Raw genomic sequence first — 22,378 nt, 5'->3', positions numbered from 1 at the left:
GTGTAGCCCTGGCTGTCCTGGAACTCCATCTGTAAACCAGGCTGACCTGGAACTCCCAGAGATCTGACTCTGCCTCCTGAGTGCTGGATTATGGGCGTGCCCTACCACACCCAGCTTCAAACTCATTGCTAGAATATTCTAGTTTAGCTTCACACACCTTTCTGGCTAACATCTTTATAAGCCATCATATCTACCCACCCTCCCCGCCTTCTTTTTTGAACAGTCTCAGTTTGTTTGCCAGTTTTTGAACTTGCCACTCTCCTACCTATGTATCTCCAGTACTGGGACTACAGGCATGTGCTGCCACACCTAGTTTAATTTTTAAGAGCATTGAAACGCACCCCCAGATTTGTAAGAATCTTCACTTAGACAAGGATGTCCCTGTAACCAGCATAGTGGAGGCAGCATCTCATGGGAATTTAATTTTGGTATAACCAGTAGGGCAGAAATGGATAAGCTATGCAAGTGCCAAGGAGAGGAATAAGCCAAAGTCTTCATCTCCAAGGTTGTGCTATAGGATCCAGGCTGTATTGTAGATCCTTGTGCTCTGGCCAAGAGGTATAACATCTTTCCGAAGGGGCTTCTCCTACTTCCATGCAATTTCTGAATAAAACGGAGGATGGAGTGTAATAGAGGGTTATAGCTGAGGTTATTAGTTTGTTTGTTTATATAAAAATAAGTTCTCCCAACACCTGTACGTTGTCAGTTCAGTCCCAACCACCATCAATAATTTGAAAAGCATTCAGTATACAGCAGTCTAATATTGTCTTTAAAAGAATACTAGTTTTTATTTTTTTTCCTTTAATGATCCTACTGATAGGCAGGCTTCACAGTTCCATCTTAAATGTGTGTTACAATGGTGATCTTCATTTTAATTTCCAATGAGAGGAGAAGAAAGGCCACTCTAAAAACCCCTAGGGGTTTCCCCCTTCACACTTCTCATTCCTCTTCATAAAAGCGGCTGTCTGACTATGAGGTAACTAAAGATATTTTAGTGCCTTCTCCTGCCACGATTTGCTCTCTGGGTCCTGAAGGAACTTCCAGCTAGAGTATCCCAGAATCTGCGTCGCTTATGCAGAGGCTAGAGAATGTCACAGATGCGGGAATGGAAAGAACTGGACAAGTTTCCCTCAGTTCCCTGGATGGACACGTTTGGTTCCCAGAAGCTAAAAATGCACTTCTGTTCAGAGTATTTCCCTTTTGAACATGTAGTTTTCAACATACACTTACATGAGATAAAATTCCATTAATGTTCCCAATTGCTGTTTGAAAACATGCGATTTCAACTATTTTTCGGAACACGTGGTGAGAGCAGGCTCTTCTGGCTGTGGGACTTAAATCTGATTTTGTAAAGACAATCCAAAGCACTAAGCAAACCAAATTCCACTCCTTAGTGGGAAAGCAGATGCCAGTCACCCTGACACGGCATGGGAAGGTGGGGTGTGTATGGTGGGGTGTGTATCTACCTCTTTACAGCAATGTTGGGGGGCAGTCTGGAGGGGGGTCTGGAGGGGCAGGCAGCCCGCTGCAGACCCACAGATGTCTCTCAGCACAAGGGGTTTCTTGCTCTGAACAGTTCAAGATGAAACCTTTTTTTTTTTTCCTTCTTGTTGAAATCTACTGAAAACAACTCGTCCGGTGTTAGGTCTTTGCTCTGATTTTCTCTAGCTAAAACTCTTTAAGACAGGACAATGCCTGGTCAAGAGGCCCGCACCGTTGTGACTGGACTTCAGAGGGAGCCCTGGGGAGAGCAGTAAAGGCAGATTTCTCCCACTTTTCAGTTACAGTCCATAGGTGGAGGAGGGGTGTCCTTTGAGGGTCCCTCTGACCTTTCTTTCTCTTCAGTTTAATTCCCTTTCATGAAGCAGTTAGACTCTACCCACGTCTCGTCTAAATAAACACAATTTCTTAACACATTTCAAGTAACTTATGTGACTAAAACTGCATTCCCCAAGAGGGCAGAGGAGTGCCGTGTTTAAGTACAGGCTCTGAAAGAAGTAAGTTTGCACGTGGGGACGCTTCATCACCATTTTCTTTGAACACGGCTCCAGAGGGCCACATCTCTGAACAGAGAAGGCTCTCAAAAGGCCACTGATTTGATGAGTTACGGAATTTCACTTTAATCTCTGTAGGTTTTCAGCCCAAACAGTAGCCTCTAAATGGAGGAAATGCACAAAGCCAGGGATTCCCTCTAATGACAGGAATGTTTAAGTACAATTAGTCATATTTTTGAAAGCCAACAACTGTTTTCCAATAGATTGGGACATTTTATTTTTTGTTTCAAACTGGATCACAAATTACTGTATTTTTCTTACAATAGAGCTGAACTTTTATTTGAGGTTCTCTGTTTCTGAAAAGCAGACATGATGGATTGAAATAAAAGATAATTTATTGCAATGCTTACTTTCATGTGCAGAGAGACGCAGTGTAATTGTAATTTACAGTAGCTGTCAAGGAAAATCCATCACAGATGACATTAAAATGACTTATTTTGCCTGAGCCACTTATTGTTTAAATGTGCATAATCTAATAGAAAGAGATTATTTTTTAAAAATCTGCTTTGTATTGTTCTAAATTAATATTAAAACATATACTTATGAATTAAACATTAAAAACCATCTATTGATAGTTTCATCATGACATCTCCAACTATAAGTTTAAATTATTTTGGAGTGAACTGTCATAGATTAGTGATGCATGTAGCAGCATATTCATTTTCTTCTCACACATAAGGGTAATACAGAGATTATTGTAAAGCCAATGTGGTTAGAGAGTGGGTATAATAGCACCGTGGCCTGGAGATCACTGGGAGTCACTCATGAAGCCAAAGGGCACAGAGAAAATCGTCTTTGTGAAATCATTTTAACTGACATTTCCTTAGAGACACCCTCCTATTCTTTAGGTTTCTGAGCATGATTTCAAGTTTTCTTGTAGTGACCTCAAGGTTTGGGGTAGCATATAAGGAGTGCAGGTTGCCTGGATGTTCTCAGTGTTCAAAGCAGAGGGAGGTTATGGCAGATGGTGACTGACTATCTTAAAGGAGACTAAGTTAAAAAAAAAAAGACACTTATAAGCCTTTGGTCTGTAAAGATTTCAAGTACTTTTTGGCTCAAAGGTGGATCTCATTTGTTTATTGACTCTCTAAATATCCTTCCTGAATAAAAAAGGCAAACAATAGATGTGCAGAAAATACTGCTTTAACACATCAGGACAAACATTTGTCAGAATCGGGTCCAGTTTCCTCGCCAATGGCAGACATAAACTATCTAAATAATGAAGTGCATTAGGGTAAGAGTAAAAAGTTCATTGTCTGTTATTTTCCACATAGTTTTCTGTGTGCAGTTGTTGGGGCTGATCTGGTTTTCAAAGGAGCCTGTTCATGCAAATTCATACTCTGCCCAAACTGACCTTCGCATCCAGATAGCTAAAATCCAATGTCACTTTGAATTCCACTCTTCTTCTGCTGTTGCTTTTTTTATGTAGCTGGAATTAATGTAGTGAATATGTAATGAAATGCATTATCCTGCATGGAGATTTATCAGATTTTCCGACTGAATGCTGTGCTTTGCAAGGACTAGCTGGAGTTCACCTGCATGTTGGTGTGGCGTGTGGCTCTTTTTTGTAAAGAGTTAAGTCGTATACAAAAAAAGGGAACAAAGGTCAGCGCCCAGCCACCACTTGAATGTGAGATTTTTCTTTTTATTCCCCTTGATGTATACTAGGCTCTGTGTTATTAGTCTTAATGATGGAAAATTGTAGTGTTGATACAAATCTTTTTTTCAAAGTAGTAGGCGGGAGTTCCATTTGTTAGTAAGTTTTTTTTGTGACTAAAAGCCACGGACAGTACATTTATGTAGCAGTAAAAGGCCTGGATGCTCTTTCCATAGCAGAGCTAATTATTCCTACTGTGACCTTACTGATCTAGCCTGTTCCTAGTACATCTCATCTGCACGCCTGTCCCTCTGTGTAGATGGTGTCAGAGAATATGAAAAACCCTATAATGAAACCATTTTCATGATGGAGAAAGGCTACTGGAGTTGCACTTGCTACAAAGAGGCTCAATTATATGAGTAATTGTGATAATTTTCTACATTCATAGCCTTCAATGGGGAAAAAAGAATGAGAGCCACAAAGGAAAATTACTTTAACAAGAAAGTACAGAGAGTAAAAATGGAAGAAGAGACAAAAAGGGGAAAAAATAACCAGAAAAAAAGTTTAAAAAATAGATCTGGAGGGAGGAATAGTGAGACAAGGAGAACAACAGAAATGCTCAAAAGCCCATGTGCAGCTGTGTTGCACAATTAAATTGAATTTTTTTCTGCAGTTGATGAATGTGACTACTGCAAATGTGCCTCTGTAGTTAGCTATCATTTGTTGTTCCGTGACAGGAAAAGGATAATTACCTCTCAGAGAGAATCAAAGGCTGACATGCCCTTTAGACACAGCCATGAATGCAGAGCTCCACAGAATTGCCTGAATAAGAATCCAGTGTTCTCTGCCCCCTTCTACTGAAGAATAAATTTTGTTAAAATGCAAGAGCGCCACCAGTAAATTTGTTGAACCCTAGGTGTTCAGAAATATGAGGTGCATCTATCGACCCATCCCATTTGCAAAAATAAAACTGCATTTTGAATTCATTTCTATTATATTCATGGACAGTAAGATAGTGAGATATGCATTAAATTTCTTTTCCCAGTAGGGGTCTGATTCAACATTTCCTATGAAAGAACAGAGAGACACTATCCTTTTTTCCCAGGCTAGTTAGCCTATAATTTAAAACTGTCAAAAACACAATTTTGTTCAAAGTCTTCAATAAAAGCTTCTCAGATATAACCCAAAGAGATTTTACTAAAGTTTGATTCAGACACTGTTACAATATTTTTAAAGCCATAAATACATTTAACTGATATTTTACTGCCTTTTTTCTTAAAGTATTTGAAGGCGTGCTCAGAGAGAAAGGCAGCGCCTTTTCAAGGTGACTGAGCTTCCCAGCCTTTGGGCAAACGGGAGTGCTCAGAGGCAGGGGCTCAATTAATGAGAATAGCGCTCTAAAGGGGACTGGCCGAGCATCTGTAACAAAATGCGTTACTTTTAAACGAAAACACATAGTCTTCTTGTCTACTCCAAAACATTCAAGGGAAAAAAAAAAAGATCTGAAAGTGGGAAACAGATTACAAAGAAAAGTCTTGAGTTCAGAAAATACACTTACACTCAAAAAGCAAAAAGCACAGGGAAAACTCTGGGGAAAGTAAACAATGTTTCATAGGGAAAATGACCCAGACAAAAAGGGATGCAAAGCGGCCTTGCAGGCTGCTTCTTAATCTGCTAACTTAAAAAGTCAGGCTGCTTTGAGCTCACACTTCTGGTCTTGGCATCACCGAAATGCTTCCCTCACTCCTTATAAAATGGAGTTTTTCTCCTTTCTCACTATCCAAGGGCTGAGACCACCAGCCCCTTTCTTAGGTGTCTTCTTCCACATTGGAGTAAAGGGACATCACAGACCAACATGTCAAGCTAAAACAAAAGCAGCCATATTAACATTGCTCACTACTTCAATAAGTTTCCTTGCTGATCCTGATAAAATTCACTTTTTTTAAACCATTTTTTTTTCAGCCCAGGGAACAACATTGCAGCCCGGCAGTTCATATACTGATATCAGACTGACATGATGGCCGTGAATCATAAAACATGTCATCAACTTTATACCAAGCCACCAATAACCTTTGTACCATTCACCAACCCTCCTTTTACTTGTCAGTGCAAGGCTTACCTGATTGTGTTTCCAATTACAGAGAAGGGGGCCCCAGCTCTGCAAGCTGCAATCGCTTCATCTCTACACCTCCTGGCAACATCTACTAACTTTTTACCACATTCATCCACATTGCCCACCAAAAAGGTTTCAGAAGTGTCTCCATGGTAGCCATTGTAATAGACCTAAACACAGGCACAACATTTAAGGCATGTCCTTGTCTGGAATCCTGTTCTCCTAAAGTATATATACTGTTTATGTATTTAGTAAATTCATTACCTTCTCAGAGTTAATCTCCAGTTCACATATTAAAGAACAAAAAGATAGACTAAAACCATTTTCAAATTTAAAAGCTAAAACCATGTGAGGAGCCTGCAAAATCTAAAAAACGAACAAATGATCAGCTCGGTTACTTCAGCTTTGTGATTAATAATACTATTGTAGCATTTTGATCCCTCATTTTATTTCTGAGAAGGCAAAACTATGCTTGGAGAAATTAGTTACCAAATACATTGACCTGCAATTACCACAGTAGGTTTAGAAAATTAAGTATTTAGCATAGTAAAACATGTCCTTGGTGTCATGAGGATTTACATGCTCTTTTATTTACCAGCTCTATACTTAGAAATGATACATAATGACAATGAGGAATAAGATAGACATGTCAGCACTATAATGGTGGGCAGGAGAATTTCATGCTAAGAATTGAAGTGGTTCGATACAGTAATGAAATATGGTGGAAAAATTCTCCGTCTAGAAACAACATCTGAAATAAATGTTCCAGAAAGTATGATGGTAACAGGAAACACTCGTGTGGATTTTTAAAGAATTAGAATATATCAAAGCAAGCTTAGCAGTAAAACCACAGAAAGATAATTTATCAGTCTTCAGTGACTCAGGAGCTCCATGTGATCTTGAATGACATCAGGTTCATCATGAAAAATCAATGATTAGCAAACACTAGAATACATGTAGAAGGCAGAGGAGACTAGTTGACTCTTGATCCTTGGACTTAACATGGTATTTACTATTTTGCATGAATTTATCATAATTATCTTCCTAGTTCTCCTTGTCCTAAGGTAGGATACAGAGAATCTTATGACAAAAGCTATTTATTGAGGCTTTCTGTTTGAATTAATGCCATTCCTATACATTGGCACACACTGCAGAAGCTCTTAGACAATGAGGAGACAAAAAGTCATCATAGAGACCTCTGGCTCTCAAGTCATGAAACTGAGGCACAGACAACTTGTTTGGGTTACTAGCAGAGTATACCCCAATCAATCTGGTAGATTGTAGTGTTTTCTAATTTAGTCCTACTTATATTCCTTTACAGAAACATGTAAGCTCTTGTCATATACAAGAATATAAAATTTGCTAATATAAGCATAATTACTCAAGAAAAATTGTAACTATGTGTTCTTAAGTAAAATGCATTGCTTAAAATCATTTAACTTGCTGTTTCATATTACTTTAAAATTAAAATATATTAAAATTATCTAGTGTGTGTGTGTGTGTGTGTGTGTGTGTGTGTGTGTACATACACGCCATGGTATGTGTATAGAGGCCAGAGGACAACTTGTAGGAATCAATTCTCTCCTTCTATAATGTGGGTCCCAGGGATTGAACTCAGGCTGTCAGTTTTGGGAGTGAGTGCCTTTACTTGCTGATACATTTCATCAACGTTCTAAACGGTTACCTTTTCAATAGCATTCAATACATATGGAATACAATGTGTGTATGTGTTACTGGGGATTGAACTCAGAACTCTGCACAGGAAGAAGACACTTTTGAAAGACTGGGGCAATCGACTATAACTATAACTTGTCCCCACAAACCATTCTCACCCTTCGTTAACGAGCATTAAGTGAGCAACTACTATGAACACCACATTGTCATAAAAAATTAACTTTCAAGAGAAAAAGCAACTCATTTTCTTGTGGCACATAGTAGACATAAAATGCAGTGGGTTATTTCCAACAAAAATACAAGAGCTAGAAATACAGTTCTTCAGTTAATAAAATATTTCATAAGAAATACAATTTTTTGATACTGACCAATATGTCTCTTAGACTCCTTTGTATTTCTAGGCACTAGAAAGTATTTCAAGTGAGTTTAAGGATTGTTGGAATAATTTAAGCTCCAGAAATGAAATTCTTTATTAAAAGCCTTAAGGAAACCCAAAAAGGAAAAATGCGCTCTCTCTGGGCATGTTGGGAACAGCATGGGAGACATCCCATCTCATTCGAGCAGCAGTATCTTATTAGTGGGTGATTAGGTGAGGTAGTAAATGTGAGACCCTAAAATGCGTCACAAGAGAGACTTTATTTCAGGTGCACTTCACGAAGCCTCCCACATGGCTGAGTGGGAAAGACCCTACCAGGGTATGTGATGTGACACTCAAGCATTCTGAGACACAATGACATGGGATGTGATATGAGCAGGAATTGTTTGGCTGTACCTCTGCACTGGCTACTCTGAAGAAACAAGGCTGAATTAACTTAAGCAACGGAAAATCTAACACAATCTACTGGTGCCTATTCCCATGGTATTCCCACTGCTACCCGACTTTCAGCCTGGATATAAAATAACTATTATTAAAAGTATTTACTCTCTAATGGAGAATGTGTTTTTCGAATGGCACCATCTCCAAGAGTCCCTGCCAGATGTTCACATTTTATTTATCTACAAGTTATTAATTAGTCATAGATGCACAGATTTTATTTATCCTTTGTACAAGTCAAAAGGCACTATTACAGATAATTTGAAATGAAATGAGCACAAATAATCCAAGTTTGAGGAAGGCGAGAGGCTAAGGAAATCAGAAAAGGTTACGGCGTGTACAATTTGCAGTTCCTAAGTTAAATCACTTAGGCTTGTTATTTAAAAAGAAAGGCAATCAACCGTTTGGTGAAAACTTAAATTCAGACAGAAGAACCATTCTGCTTGTGTGCTTTGAGCTCAGGCCTCTCTACACCAGAGATGGAACACAACGTTACCTTCAGGGATTTTAATAAATCTAGGGAACACTGCTAGCAAAAGAGTTGCTGTCCAAATAGACTGACACGCAGGCCAATGTAGCCCCTAATGACAGAGTAAGATAATGACAGGCCCCACTCAAAATCAGCAGGAAGAGGAAGATCAATCTTGGCAGAGTGAAGGAAAATGCTGGCTTTCTTAGTGTTAGCCCATCTCATACATATCTGGCTTCAGCAGCTGTCTAGTGCTATGGTGTGCTCTGCATTAACTACACAGTGGATCAATAACAATTACACCTTCTCAAAAACATGACACATAGCAGGATTGGGCTGACATTTCACTTAGGCCAACATTGATCTCAGTGCATCTGATTCCAGCCCGAAATTCAAGTCAGGCCTGGGTTTACTTGGAATAAACACAGAGTTAAAGACAAAAAAGGAAACCAGCTGCTTGTGCCCGGGGCTGGAAGTAAACAGCACTCCCCGAGCGCAGTTCACATTTTCAAGCCACTCTCCTTCCTGTTGCTACTAGTAATTCTCAAGTTGATCAAAGATGATTTTTTTATATGATTTACTCACCGTGACATCAATGTTGATAATGTCTCCATCCTGAAGAGGTCGGCTGAAACATAAACAGAGAAAAAAGGTGATAGACAGATCTCAATAAAAAGAAATGTGAAAATAAACGCCCAACAACTACTATTGAAACCCAATGAGCTGCCGCAATAATTTGTAGTGAAGCAGGAATGGATGGAGTAACCAGATATGACCTTTGTCTTATGTTAATCACACCACACATTTTATAAGAAACACAGGAAACAAATATTGCTGCCTTAAGATTTCATGATTCTTTAAAGAGATATACTTCCTAATTACCTAAAGTTTGTAAACAGCCAAAACAATAGCAGTCAATAAAATTTGCCTCCATTACCATATGGTAAAAATTGAATAAGTTAAAAGAAATAGATAACATATAAACATTTTTCGTGTTATATTCATGTAGAAGTAAAATGCCTCAAAATTTTTGTTTTATCTTAATCAATTTCAGAAGCATACATGCAGGCAGGTTTCAATTGAACTACAGTATTTTTCAATATGTGCTATGGATCTTAGTTTCAAAGGAACAATACATTATTGAAAAATGAATACCTGTCAGGAATGCCATGACAGAGCACGTTGTTAACAGAGGTACAAACAGATTTTGGAAAGCGTCCATAGCCCAGAGGTGAGGGATATGCACCATGACTGATGATTTCCCGATGAACTAGTACGTCTATCTCTTCTGTTGTCATGTCAACCTGAAATATTAATGAAGTGTGCAGCGACAGTTGAAGACATTTCCTGTACTTATTGACTGTGTCTACAGCAACAGCACCGCCAAGGTAAGGCTGTATGAATTCACCTGGATGAATTCATGGTGTAACAGTAATTATTCGTGGCTCTCGCCACCATCCTCAACCATGCTCTTCTGAGGGTATGTGACGGTGTTATGTACTTCTAGGACATAGAGTGTGTCATTAAATGACGACTCCTGTTAGCCCGATGATTTCAACAATACGTCTTTCATCAATTCCTTCCTCTTCCTCAAGGGTCAGAGCTCTGGATAAAGGAAGCGTGCTATCGGAACGCTGGCTTAGAGAGGCTGGAGAGGAAGCTCTGCCCACACCTTTTTATCTTGTTGCCACAACGCATGGGTGAGCTTGGCAGCAACGGCAGGGAGGTGATGAACCATCATTTAAAACCCCGTCTCTGACTCCCTTCATAGAAATTCTATTTTCAATAAGCTCAATTTCTTTCATGCCTAGGTAAATATATTTTAATGTTTCCCATACAGGAAAATACCCAATTATTTTCCAACAAAGATAGCTGGAATTGAGGGATCTTGTTTTGTTTCTGCTTCGCACTGCTGGGGATTGAACCTGGGGCCTCACCTATGCTAGGCAGTTCTGCTGTTTAGCTATACCCCAAGCCCAGAAACTGAGTTTCACAAGCACATGAAGACTATCTCCATGAAACCATACCACAAATAAAATTCTATAGCAAAGTAAAATTATTCAGTGGATGCTAACTACTCCCTCAATAATTTCCTGTGTTACTTTATATTCACCTTATGCTTTGTTATGTTGCTATTAACAGAGTAGTTACACAGGTGACATAGTGAGTAAATTCACAATTGAGTCCCCACTTTGAGGCTGCATTTATATTTTTTTTATGAACTATAGATGACAGGATGTTTTGGGTGATTGGGTGATTCTGAAAGAACTGACTCTCACAGCAGGAGAAACACACACACACACACACACACACACACACACACACACAATCACCATGTTACTGTGGCTTTGTGTATTGAGCCTACCCTTTCTTTGCAGGGCACATTGAAGAAAAGAGGAGGCAGAGTAAAAGATAACAGGTAGGACCAACACTCTCAACACATGGAGGCAAAGGGAGAAATACAAGTAGAGCCCAGAGGCAAGGCAGCCAAGTCAAAGTCCTCTGCCACAGAGCACCCAGGATAGGCTGAGTCAGCCGAGTAGCTCTAGAGTTCTGCCAGTTACAATCGAATTTAGAAGTTTACATCCTTTCTTGAACACACCAAATGGTAAAATTCCCTTTTCCCATCTTAAGGCTTTACTTTAAAAATCAAGTTATTAATAGATGAGTGCAAAGGAGTTAAAGAGAAAGGGAGAACAAGCCCTGTGTAGGTCATGCTGAGGCTTGGGTAAGATACCACCTTTAAGCTCTTCCCAGCCAGCAGAAGGATATGCCGGGCCAGCTGACAAGCCTCCCGAAGCCCTTGGATCTGATCTTCATTCTTAACTTCTATGCTGTCTCCCCAGTCGGGCACAATGCCTGTCGTCACATAGTCTGGCTTCTTTATGTGCTTGAGGAAAAAGGATTGAAAACGAAGATCAGAACCCAGCACATGACAATGGCATCATTTTTTTCGGACACAGCCTCCTGCTTCATGGAGTTCTGCCCTTCCTGCCAAAGCACCGACCTCCAAAGCCAGCACAACAGACCTCCAGGCTACCCCCAGTTCCTTCCCCTGCCCTTTTGAACTTAACATCGCCTGGAAGTGCTGCTCTGGATAGGGCTGTTAATCTCACCAGGCTTTGAGTCGGGTTCTGCTGAAGTAGACTTCTGGTCAAAACAAACAGCAGTTTTCTGTCCTTTACTCCACCCGAGCCCATAAGAAGCATAGCCCACGTATGAAAAAGCACAATACTTAATTAAGAAACAATCTCAACTTCTTCAATCAATGATAAAATGCATGCCAAGGACAGCTCTCAACATGCTCTCCCAATGAGTCCATGTGAAAGGGCATCAAGTTCATGGACCTGCCACGTACACATTCTATACTAGGTGAGCTGACAACAGCTCCAGACAAAACAAAACAGCTCGTTTTCTTCATGTCTTCTCTAAGGACAATAAAATTACCTAGAATGTTTCCATCATTTATCAAAAAAAACAAAGAGCTTGCTCCTAACCCAAAGTCAAACATCCAGCCTTGATGCCTCCTGTGGCTGGTTCTCCTGCACTGAAACCCACTGATGGTTCTTGGGAGGTAACACTGTATTATACACAGGGCTTCTGTCCACCCCAAGGTCTGCAGGGCCCTTCCTGAGCCTTTTACAGCAATGCTACATAAGACTGCTGACCATAACACAGTAAGGCTACACAGAAGTTTGGGCCCGGGGTCATCCTCCAAGCTCTCCAGGGTTTGGGGGACCTTGGGAAGGGGGGGCTCTTGTGTTTGTGAAGAGGACCAGGACAAACCTTAGGATCTCTTGTTCCACTGTTCAGAAGGGTTTTTCTCTTTCCCTTATCTGTTTGCTATTGAGACAGAGTCTCTCACAGAACCTGGAGCTCATAGTTCCCCAAAAGCTCCAGGGACCCACCTGTGTCCACATTCCCACTCCCCAGAACTAGAATTACAAGCATATACCACCAGTACCAAGGGTTTTATGGGTACTGGGGATATGAACTCAAGTTCTTACACTTGTGTGGGTCCTGGGGATCTGAGCACAAGTTGTTACACTGTGTGGCAAAAACGACCAAACCATCTCTCCAGCCCGAAAGGGCTTTTGTTAGTTGGGTAATAGAATGACCTGGCTGTTATAGAGCCCTGAAGAAGCATCTCCTCTCCTCCAGTCACCTTACCAACTCCCACAGCTTACCAGGTGTCCCCCCAACAAGCCTACGTTCTTATTTCTGCTCTGTGATCTGCCTTGGTTATAACTGTAGGCTGTGGGCTGCCCATTTGTCTCCAGAACTTGCTAAAATGCACAATACAACACATTACTTTTACCTAGAGGCGTGTGTGTGTGTGTGTGTGTGTGTGTGTGTGTGTGTGTGTGTATGGCTGTATCTGTGCATGTATGGTTACGCCTATGCAGTCATATGGATACAGACACACATGTGTGCAGAGGTGTGGAGACCACAGGATGGTACCTGGCGTCTTCCTTAGCTGTTCTCCACCTTGTTTTTGTTTGTTTGTTTGTTTGTTTGTTTGTTTTTGAGGCAGGGCCTCTCACTGAATCTGGAGCTCACTGACCTGACTAGACCGGCTGGCCAGGGTACCCTAGGGATCTACCTGTCTCTGCCTCCTCTCCCCAGCTCTGGTTTGTTTTATGTGGGTGCTGGAGATGAGTGCAGGCCCTCAGATCTACAGAGCAAGTACTTTACTAACTGAACAATCTCCCCGGCCTCTAGAGATTTCTCTTTGTTTTTACCGAGGAAAAATAACGCTAATTTTATGACTAATACCACATTCTGGCTCTCTCTATGATAACCAGATCTAAACCAAGATGGGACTTTTGGCTCTTTTGTCTCCAAACCTTTGTTATAAACATGGACTGCTCACCTTTGGGAGGTGTGCTCAATGTGGTTCACAATAAAGAAAAGTGTAAAAGAGCAGGTGGTTTTTGTGACAAGTCTGTTTTTCTTTTAGTTATTTTCCTTCGTCTTAAGGGACCCATTACACCGTCTTTGCATTTTCAAAGGCAGAGAGATGTTTTTTCCACAATAATGAAATCTTTGGTGGGGGAATCAAGAATGCTCTGGCTTTTATTTAATTTATTCTAAAAATTTTATTCAAAGACAGTAGTATTAGTAACATAGAAAGTTTAAGGACTTGAAAACATCCAGTATGTTAATTTTCATGAATCTCTCTTGAATCAATCCAATTTTATAGTCATTTTCCCTAAAAATAAAGTCATGAACTGTATACACAGCAGTTTTAGCTTCGTGTTAGAAATCTAACACACACACACACACACAAAATTTCATGATTAAAAGTTGAAATTCCAAATAAGCTAAGCAGTTGTTTGACCAGACCTTTACTTTTGTTTTAAAAGATATTCTAGAACTGCAGGATGTTAAAATAAAATGGCTCCCATCACAATCTGAAATCATAAACCAAGTTTTAAATTCACGCTTCAAATGCACTTGTACAGTCCACCTTTGCCCGCCAGAGAGAGTAGCAGCCCGGGAGCAGTACAGTACCTTGGGGACAGGATGTGCAGGAGAAACAGCAGCCGGCGAAACTATACTGTGGGAGACATCCCTTTGTCTCCAGAAAAAGAAATTTCTTCTTTGTTGACTGCCTGACCGCTTGTGTAAGTAGAGATGATTGAGTGAAGGTAAAATTCTCTGACAACCTATGAGCAGAAAGAGATGTATTTTGGATTAAGAGGAAAGAAAAGACATTAACAGTGTTGCCCTTGAAGGTGTTGTACCTATTAAATCATTAGTCTCATTCTTTATTGACTCAAAAAAGGAAGCCCCAGAGAAAAGGGAGCAGTAGTATTCTGGTACAACAGTAGCACACCGTTTTGACTAACCAGCACTGTTTACATAAATTTCTGACAGTGGAGAGTTTTACTCTAATAGGAAATAAACATATGGAAAGATCTGCCCCACAGCAGGTGTGGAAAAGAACAATTTCTGCTTTGGTACCTTGCGTGACGATGTCCAGATAACCCTAGAATTCAGGGCACTATTTTGGTGGCTCTATACTCTTTAAAACTATTTTCCCTTCAAAAGCCACAGACAAATTGCCAGCTGCACTTTTGGCCTCCATGGGATTGCGACTGCGTGTTAAGTTCTTGTGCATGAAGGCATTATACCAAAATTCACTGTGATGAATGCTTGAGTTAGACCAAATAGCAAAAATGTAGGTATAACCAATGAAAACAAACATATGAATTTAGATATACTTATTAAAATATTAAGAGCACATCTTTGACTCAGCAATTTATCTCTTCAGACTTTATCTCACAGATAATATGCGATGGTGGATGTATGGAGCCGCACCCTTACTTAGGTATTGTTTGGGTAGAAAATTGTGAAACAGCCTGATTTCAAATGGAAAGTAACAACAAAGGATGGGCTGAACATATAATACGGTCTATCTACACAACAGGAAATTCTGAAGCCATTAAGAAGAATGAAGCTAACTATGGTAGTGTACATCCATAATCCTAGCACTTGGGAAGCAGAGGCTGGAGGATTTAGCTCCAAGTCATTCTCACATGCACAGTGAGTTTGAGGTCATCCTGGGCTACACAGGACTATTTCTCAGAAGAGTACAAGGAGGAAGAGAAGCTAAGTGGTCTCTGCGTTGATGGGCAGAGACCATAAGACACTGTAATGGAAAAAAGCACATACTGAGCAACATATATACGAAGCCGGTTAAGCAGGGGCAGGGGGTGGACATGGTCAAAATACATTGTATACATGTAAGAAACTAATAAAGAATAAATTAAAAAATCACGTTAAAAAAGAAACCCATTAGTGTAACACAAGCTTACACATTTATTTATATAAGCTTGTATATGTCTACACATTGCCAAAATAAATATTCATCAATAGTGGGAAAATCTAGAGTGTGTGATTAGGGCAGGAGGTGGGAAGACTTTGATTCGTTTTATTTTCTTATACACTGTTAGCTTTAAGAACCACACACTTCTCAAAAAACAACAAAAAAAGTCCACTTCCATTACTATTACAATAAAAGTAATCGTTTAGAAAAATCTCCCACAGCCACAACTATACGACAAGCTGGCAAACTCCGGCCTAGAGGCCAAATCTGGCCTGCTGCCTGTCCTTAATACAGCTTAACATCAAGCAGTGGGTTTCTACATTTATAAGTGGTTGAAAAAAATCAGAAGGAACGGTATCTTGTAAGGTGAAATTCAGATGTTGCTGTTCACACCTACCCTGAGTTGTTACAACTGGTCATGACTGTTTCTAAGCGGCGGCAGGGCTGATCAGCTGTGAGAAACACACACAGATGAAAGGCCAAAACATCGACCTCTCAGCTCGTCTCAGCCGCTGCTGACTTCACAGCTGCTCTCACCATGAGGCTCCCAGGCCAGGAGCATCAGCCATGTGGGAAAAGAGAGATTCTTGGGGGCCCTCCTCCAGGGAATGAGGGGAGCTGGACTTTCTGGAGCTCAGTGGTCTCCCAGCACTCTGTGGGAGAACTGCTGGCCCTAGAGTCACTCTTGGCTGTGAAAACTGATGGAGGACTGATCCCCAAGGTCAGCGCTGCTCATGAACTGGGAAAAGGCATGAGATTCAACAGGCAAAGTTTCACTCAGTTGTGTTTTTCTATCAGTTTGAACTCAGTACTGTTAAATCAGGAATTTTGGGTAGTATGTGTACTAGTGTATGACACATATAATGTTGACTAGCACATATTAATGTTATTTACATTTATACTTTTCTGCACTGCTGGGAACCTAACCCAGGGCCTTGTACATGGCAGGTTACACCCTCACAGAATGACATCCCCAGCCCCACAGGGCCCTAGTATTATTTTAGAAATTTCCAAATACCAAACAAGAGGCCAGAATACCATTTCTTTCTTTCTTTAATGGTTTGCTGTTTTTATTTTGTTTTAATTTTTTGAAATGGGACTTTTGTCTGTTAACCAGGATGGTCCTGAACTCCAGGGCTCAATGTTTCTGTCTCAGCCTTCTGAGAAGTTGAGAGTATATTCCCAAACCACCACACTTGGCTCTAAAAGGGCTTGACTCAGCCAGGCACAGTTTTCCTAGTTTTTAAAGTATATTTTTCTAATGAGGAGATGGGGTGATAGCCTAGTAAGTAAACATGAAAATTGAGTTTGACCCCCAAAAACAACATAAAAAGTCATGTGTAAGCCGGGTAGTGGTGGCACATGCCTTTAACTCCAGCACTTGGAAGTTGGAGGCAGGCAAATCTTTGTGAGTTCAAAGCCAGCCTGGTATACAAAATGAAATCCAGGAGCGCAGGGTTATACAGAGAAACCCTGTTTCACCACCCTCAAAAGTCCTGTGTGTATTGAGCATATGTTATCCCATAACTGAGGAGACTAGTGAACTTCTGGGGCTCTCTGGTCAGCTAGCCTGGCCAACGTGGTAAGCTTTAGTCCAGTAGGAGACCCTGTCTCAAAAAGGGATGGGGGACATGGTAAATGAGGAACAATAATAAACATTGTCTTCTAGACTCCACTCACCGTCCCCACACATATAACCACACACAGGTATTTCCATAATGATGATAACTCCAGCCCTGGGATTGCTAGGTGAGAGTTATGGGATTTTTGGTTTTGCAGTCCTGGGGTTTGAACCCAGGGCCTCGTACCTGCCAGTGTTCTACCACTGAGTTAAGTGCCCAGGCCTTAAGATTGTCAGTTGAAGCTTGGCATGGTGTGTTCACCTTTAATCCCAGTACTCTGGAGGCAGAGGCAGACAGATCCTTGAGTTAGAGTTCAGCCTGGCACTGGGGGCCTTGCTGTGTCACACAGTGCACCCTTTTGTCCTGTGGGCTTTACCAGCCCATGCTCATTGCAGTGAGTCACTGGTCAGGTTCAAGGCCTGTGGTTTCTGGTACACCACCATTACTGTATCCTCACCAGAACTCCTCTGGGATATCCTGTGACCTCCCCAAGCCTTGGAGATCCTCTGGGTATCAGGACCAGTCCCTTTACAAGCTCCAGCAGGTCCTAGATGGGGTAGATGCTAGGATTGGCCAACCCAAGGCCAGGCTGTAGGCTTAGGTCAGATCAGGTCACTGGGGCTACCCACCTCAACACATTCTATGCCCTCTGGGTTGGTTAACCCTTGCCTGTAGTAAGGGGTAGAACCATTTCTCCAGAGTGCAGGGGCCAGCTCTCTTGCTGAAGTGTCCAGCAAGAAGCAAGGCCAGCTTTCCCAGGGCCAGCAAAGTGAGCATGGGGATTCTTACAAAGGAAAACATTCAGAGATTCAATCCATTATCATCATGGTGGGACAGAGTGCAGGCAGACATGGTACTGGAGCTGAAGCTGAGAGTCCTATATCTTGCAGGCAACAAGTAGTCTGAGTGTTACACTGAGAGATGCTTGAGCAAAAGATACCTCAAAGCCCGCCCCCACAGTGGCACACTTCCTCCAACAAGGCCACACCTCCTAATACTGTCTCTGTCTTTGGGCACCATTTTCTTTCAAACCACCACACTGTCTCAAACAAACAACAATAACAACAACAAAGATTGTCAACTGATATCTGAGGGGTGGAGTGCCCTAGGGAAAGTAGAAGCTTAGAACTTAGAAGCCTGGAAATCTATCTCAACTCTACTACTTGCTGGCTCTATGTTCCTGAACCTGTTTCTTCTCTAGAGTCTCAGTGAGAATTAACTGGAATAAGAAATGTGAAGTGTGCTGCATTTAACAGATGCCCAATAAACAACAGCTTCTTCAAGGACATTTGGAAATTAAAATGTGAAATAAAATTTAAACTCCACTAACCAGCTTTTAATACTGCATACTATTTGTGTCAGTTACTGAACTAGGCACTTTACATATGCTAGCTCATTGATCTTCATAAAAGTCCCACGAGTTCAGAACTGTACCACATTCATTTTTAATTAAAAAAATTTCCTTTACAACTTAATGCATATGAATGGTTTGCTTGCACCACATGGTGCAGTGCCTGCAGAAGCCAGAAGAGATTTTGGATCCCTAGAAATTGGAGTTACAGATGGTTGTGAGCTCGGAAGTGAGCCCAGATCCTCTGGAAGAGCAGCCAGTACTTCTAACTATTGAGCCACCTTTCCACTCTCTGTTACTAAGACACCAAGTATAGAGAGGGCTATTCAGTAAGGACCAAAGCTGAGAAGTTCCCCCAAAGGGCATTACATCTCTCTGAGGCATTTCACTAAACTTAGATAATACATGGAAATAGAAAATAGATACTGCAGAATTTTTGTTCATGGATATTATATTTCCAAATGTGTCACTGGGCTGACCAAACCCCTTTCTCTGACGACACATGCTTCAGTGAGGCAATTAGGCAGTAATATGGGATGGAAATTTTGGAGACTTGGGTGGAACCAGTCTGACTCTGGCTCCTAGTCGAATCCTTAGGCAGGCCTGCACATAAGGTGCTGTGTTTCCATCCCAAGGAAAGTGCGTACTACAATTACAACTAATAACATCAATACCAACAAGAGTGCAGAGGTTCAGACAGGTGTGGTGTTGCTCGCCGTTGATCCCAGCACTGGGACACAGAGACAGGTGATTTTCTGTGCCTCAAAAACAAACAAACAAACAAATAAAAGGAGTGTAGTGACTCAGACTGAACAACCACTTTTTGATGACACTGTTAAGATGCTCACTGTATCACATGTCGCCTCTTAGCAATTGTTAGGTAGGCAGCGGCTGTTGCTGCCACTGTTTAAAGATGAGGAAATACTCTCATGATCAACCACCAGGCCCCCTCCAGTCTCCATTCTCAAGCTGTGATCAGCACACTGCCCTCTCACTGTATGAAGTCCAAATATGCCTGGCCAAAAACTGCAACGTTTTCAGGGTTTGGATTTTGAAGAAAGTTTTGTTTGTTTCTTTGTTTGTTAAATCTTTGAAAAATACATCCTGTGCTCAATTAACATTTAGAGTGAAGACATTTTTTTAATTGGTGTCTTTCTTTTTTTTTTAAAGATTTATTTATTTATTATGCACACAACATCCTGCCTCCATGTACGTCTACACACCAGAAGAGGGCACCAGATCTCATTGTGGATGGTTGTGAGCCACCATGTGGTTGCTGGGAATTGAACTCAGGACCTCTGGAAGAGCAGGCAGTGCTCTTAACCTCTGAGCCATCTCTCCAGCCCAAGTGAAGACATTTTTTTAAATGGAAATTCTTAGAGGACTTTCCCTCTGATTGGGAGGCATACAGTTATGAAAATAGCATACCTTGAAGTAAGCCAGATCTGAGTTACCAAAACTTCTGCACCCCACATTGAAGCACTAATGGGAATAAGAGTGTTCTTGCTCCCATCAGGTGAGGAGATAAGACAATAGGAGTGGAAACTATCTCCAAGGAACAGTTTTTCTACGTGATCCCTCTTCCTCCACGCCCACACTTCAGTTTTTCTCTGCGGGACATCCAACTTTATTCTTTTGCTCAACACTGTTTACCATTTCCACTCTTATGTGCCACATCCTAGATCCAGGAAATACAATGGTTCCAGCTTTCAGGAAAGTACGTTCCTGTGGGGGGGGGCAAACATTAAGCAAATCAACAAAATGGAAGGAGGGATGAAAAACAGGCTGGAGAGACAGCAATGGATGGTTACTTTGGTGTTCCACTTGAGGTCCTGCTGGGAGTAGTGTGACAGTTGCCTAGCAAGCACAGTAGCAGTGAACTCTGACCCACAGAGGGTTTCCTTGTGCCAATACCTTGTTGAGCACGTCCCGGTGTTTCAGAGACAGGAGGCTTAGCGCTGGCCTTCATTCAGCAACATTTAACTGTCCTGCTACAGTCAGACATGGGGTGACATAGACTCACATCGATTTTATCACACAGGATTATTTTCAGTGGCTGATTACAGGAAAGAGAGGCCATCTTTATCAGCATTATTGAGTTCAAGTACATAGGCACTATGGGGGAATCTTTCTTACGTATTTAAACTTGAATTATGAAACCATCAGGTCTCCACGGGGATGCCTGGGTATGGCTTGTGAGGTTTCACTTTCTGGATGAACAATGAGACCAATGTATCGGTCCTGTCAAATGGCAAGTCCACTGCCAGAAAGATACCCCGACTCCTCCCGGCAACACTAAACACTGGAAACTCAGCTGGACACAAACAGCCTGTTGGCAATGATGACTCTAATCAAATCCACTCACCTTTATATTTGAAGTAAAATATTCTCTTTCAATTTAATAAAAGGTACCTTATACATGTTATCACAAAGTAACAAGATACTCACATACCATTATATATTTTTCCACTAACTATTCACTACTGACCAGGAAAAAAAATACTGTTTTCACAGATGAAGTGAACAGATGGGCTTAAGTCCTGGTACCTTGGAAGATAATTGGTCTTCCGAGCACCCTGTAAATGGTAGCCAGGGAGGGGGTCATTAACTATCCTTATTATAATTTTTCAAAACATTTATTTTTTGGTGTATGTTATAGATGCCTCTCTCTCTGTCAGTCTCTCTCCCTCTCTCCCTCCCCTCTGTGGTGTGGAGGTCTGGGGAAGACACTGGGAGTCCTACTTTACCCACCTCTGCCTTATTCCCTTGAAACAAGACCTCTTACTAATTCTGGACTAGATTGGCAATCCGCAGAAACGCTGCTGCCTCTGGTCCTCCCTCTCCCAGGTCAGGGTTACAGTTGTAAGCCAGACCTCACAAAGCTTTTAAACACAGATGCTCAGGTTTTGAAACCAGGTCCCCATGGTTGCCCCCCAGCAAGCATTCTTACCAAAGGAGCCACCTCCCCAGCTCCATCATATTTTAATCGATCAGTAATAATCAAAATTCCAAATGCAAAAAGTCAGGCAGTGGTGGCACACACCTTTAATCCCAGCTCTTGGGAGGCAGAGGCGGGAGAATCTCTGAGTTCCAGGACAGCCAAGGCTACACCAGAGAATCCCTGTCTCACAAAACCGAACCAATCAACCAAACAAACAAAAAAATCCAAAAGTAGACTGGTCAAAATTAAAATCTCAGCCTTTAATATAATCAGGATTCTAGAAACATACTCAACTATAGTATCTGATACAGAAGTCTGTTGCGTTTTCCATAAAATTCTCTGTCGTATGACACCTATGAGTACATCTATCTTCCAATTTGCTACTAATGTGGTGCCGAGTGGCCATCCTCAGAGACAAAGACATTGCCATCCACCTGACACACAAACCATGCTCTTACGGCAAAGCTGCTTGGGGAAGGAGATGCAGGAGTATGCTAATTACTGCCTGGGCAAGTGGACCTATGTGATGTTTAGGATGCATCAAAAACCTCAGAACAGGGAGCCCAGAGCAGCAAGGAGCCCCTTGTTAATTTGATCAGAGTGTCATTACTGCTGACCCCCTAGCAGAAAAGCTAGAAGGTTTCCATGGGCAGTAAATCCACACGTTGTTGTAGACAGAATATTTACTGGTATCAAAGGCAATAACACAAATTACTTGCAGTGCCACAGAATTCCTATCAGAGTCTAGAGCTGAACTCTGAAAAGCACAGACACCCACTTCTTTCCCTTCACACTGTGTAGGCTCAGTGTCTCTCAAAATTGTTCTCTATCCGCGGGGTCCTGCTGCACATGCTCCGTGTTTTAAATTTACACACGGAATGAGGTAAGTCTAGAGAATGGGCTTAGATGTT

The 22,378-nt window shown here is 41.4% G+C and overlaps 1 protein-coding gene across 2 annotated transcripts in view; it reads right to left on the bottom strand.

The window, feature by feature from the left end:
* Positions 1–22,378, bottom strand: part of Metap1d (methionyl aminopeptidase type 1D, mitochondrial) — a 78,610-nt gene that overhangs the window by 3,792 nt on the left and 52,440 nt on the right. For both annotated transcript variants that reach the window (XM_040745564.1, XM_040745563.1), the window contains exons 2-6: positions 14,236–14,390; positions 11,462–11,611; positions 9,877–10,025; positions 9,307–9,349; positions 5,771–5,934 (exon numbers count right to left, since the gene is read on the bottom strand). In XM_040745564.1, the coding sequence (XP_040601498.1) occupies positions 5,771–5,934; positions 9,307–9,349; positions 9,877–10,025; positions 11,462–11,611; positions 14,236–14,390 (661 nt within the window). The remainder of the gene's footprint in view (positions 1–5,770; positions 5,935–9,306; positions 9,350–9,876; positions 10,026–11,461; positions 11,612–14,235; positions 14,391–22,378) is intronic.

The sequence above is a fragment of the Mesocricetus auratus genome, unplaced genomic scaffold (assembly GCF_017639785.1).
Source record: "Mesocricetus auratus isolate SY011 unplaced genomic scaffold, BCM_Maur_2.0 Super-Scaffold_100004, whole genome shotgun sequence".
Lineage (NCBI taxonomy): Eukaryota > Metazoa > Chordata > Mammalia > Rodentia > Cricetidae > Mesocricetus > Mesocricetus auratus.
Note: the sequence above shows the minus strand (reverse complement) of the source record. Positions and strands in the feature narration are given on the sequence as shown.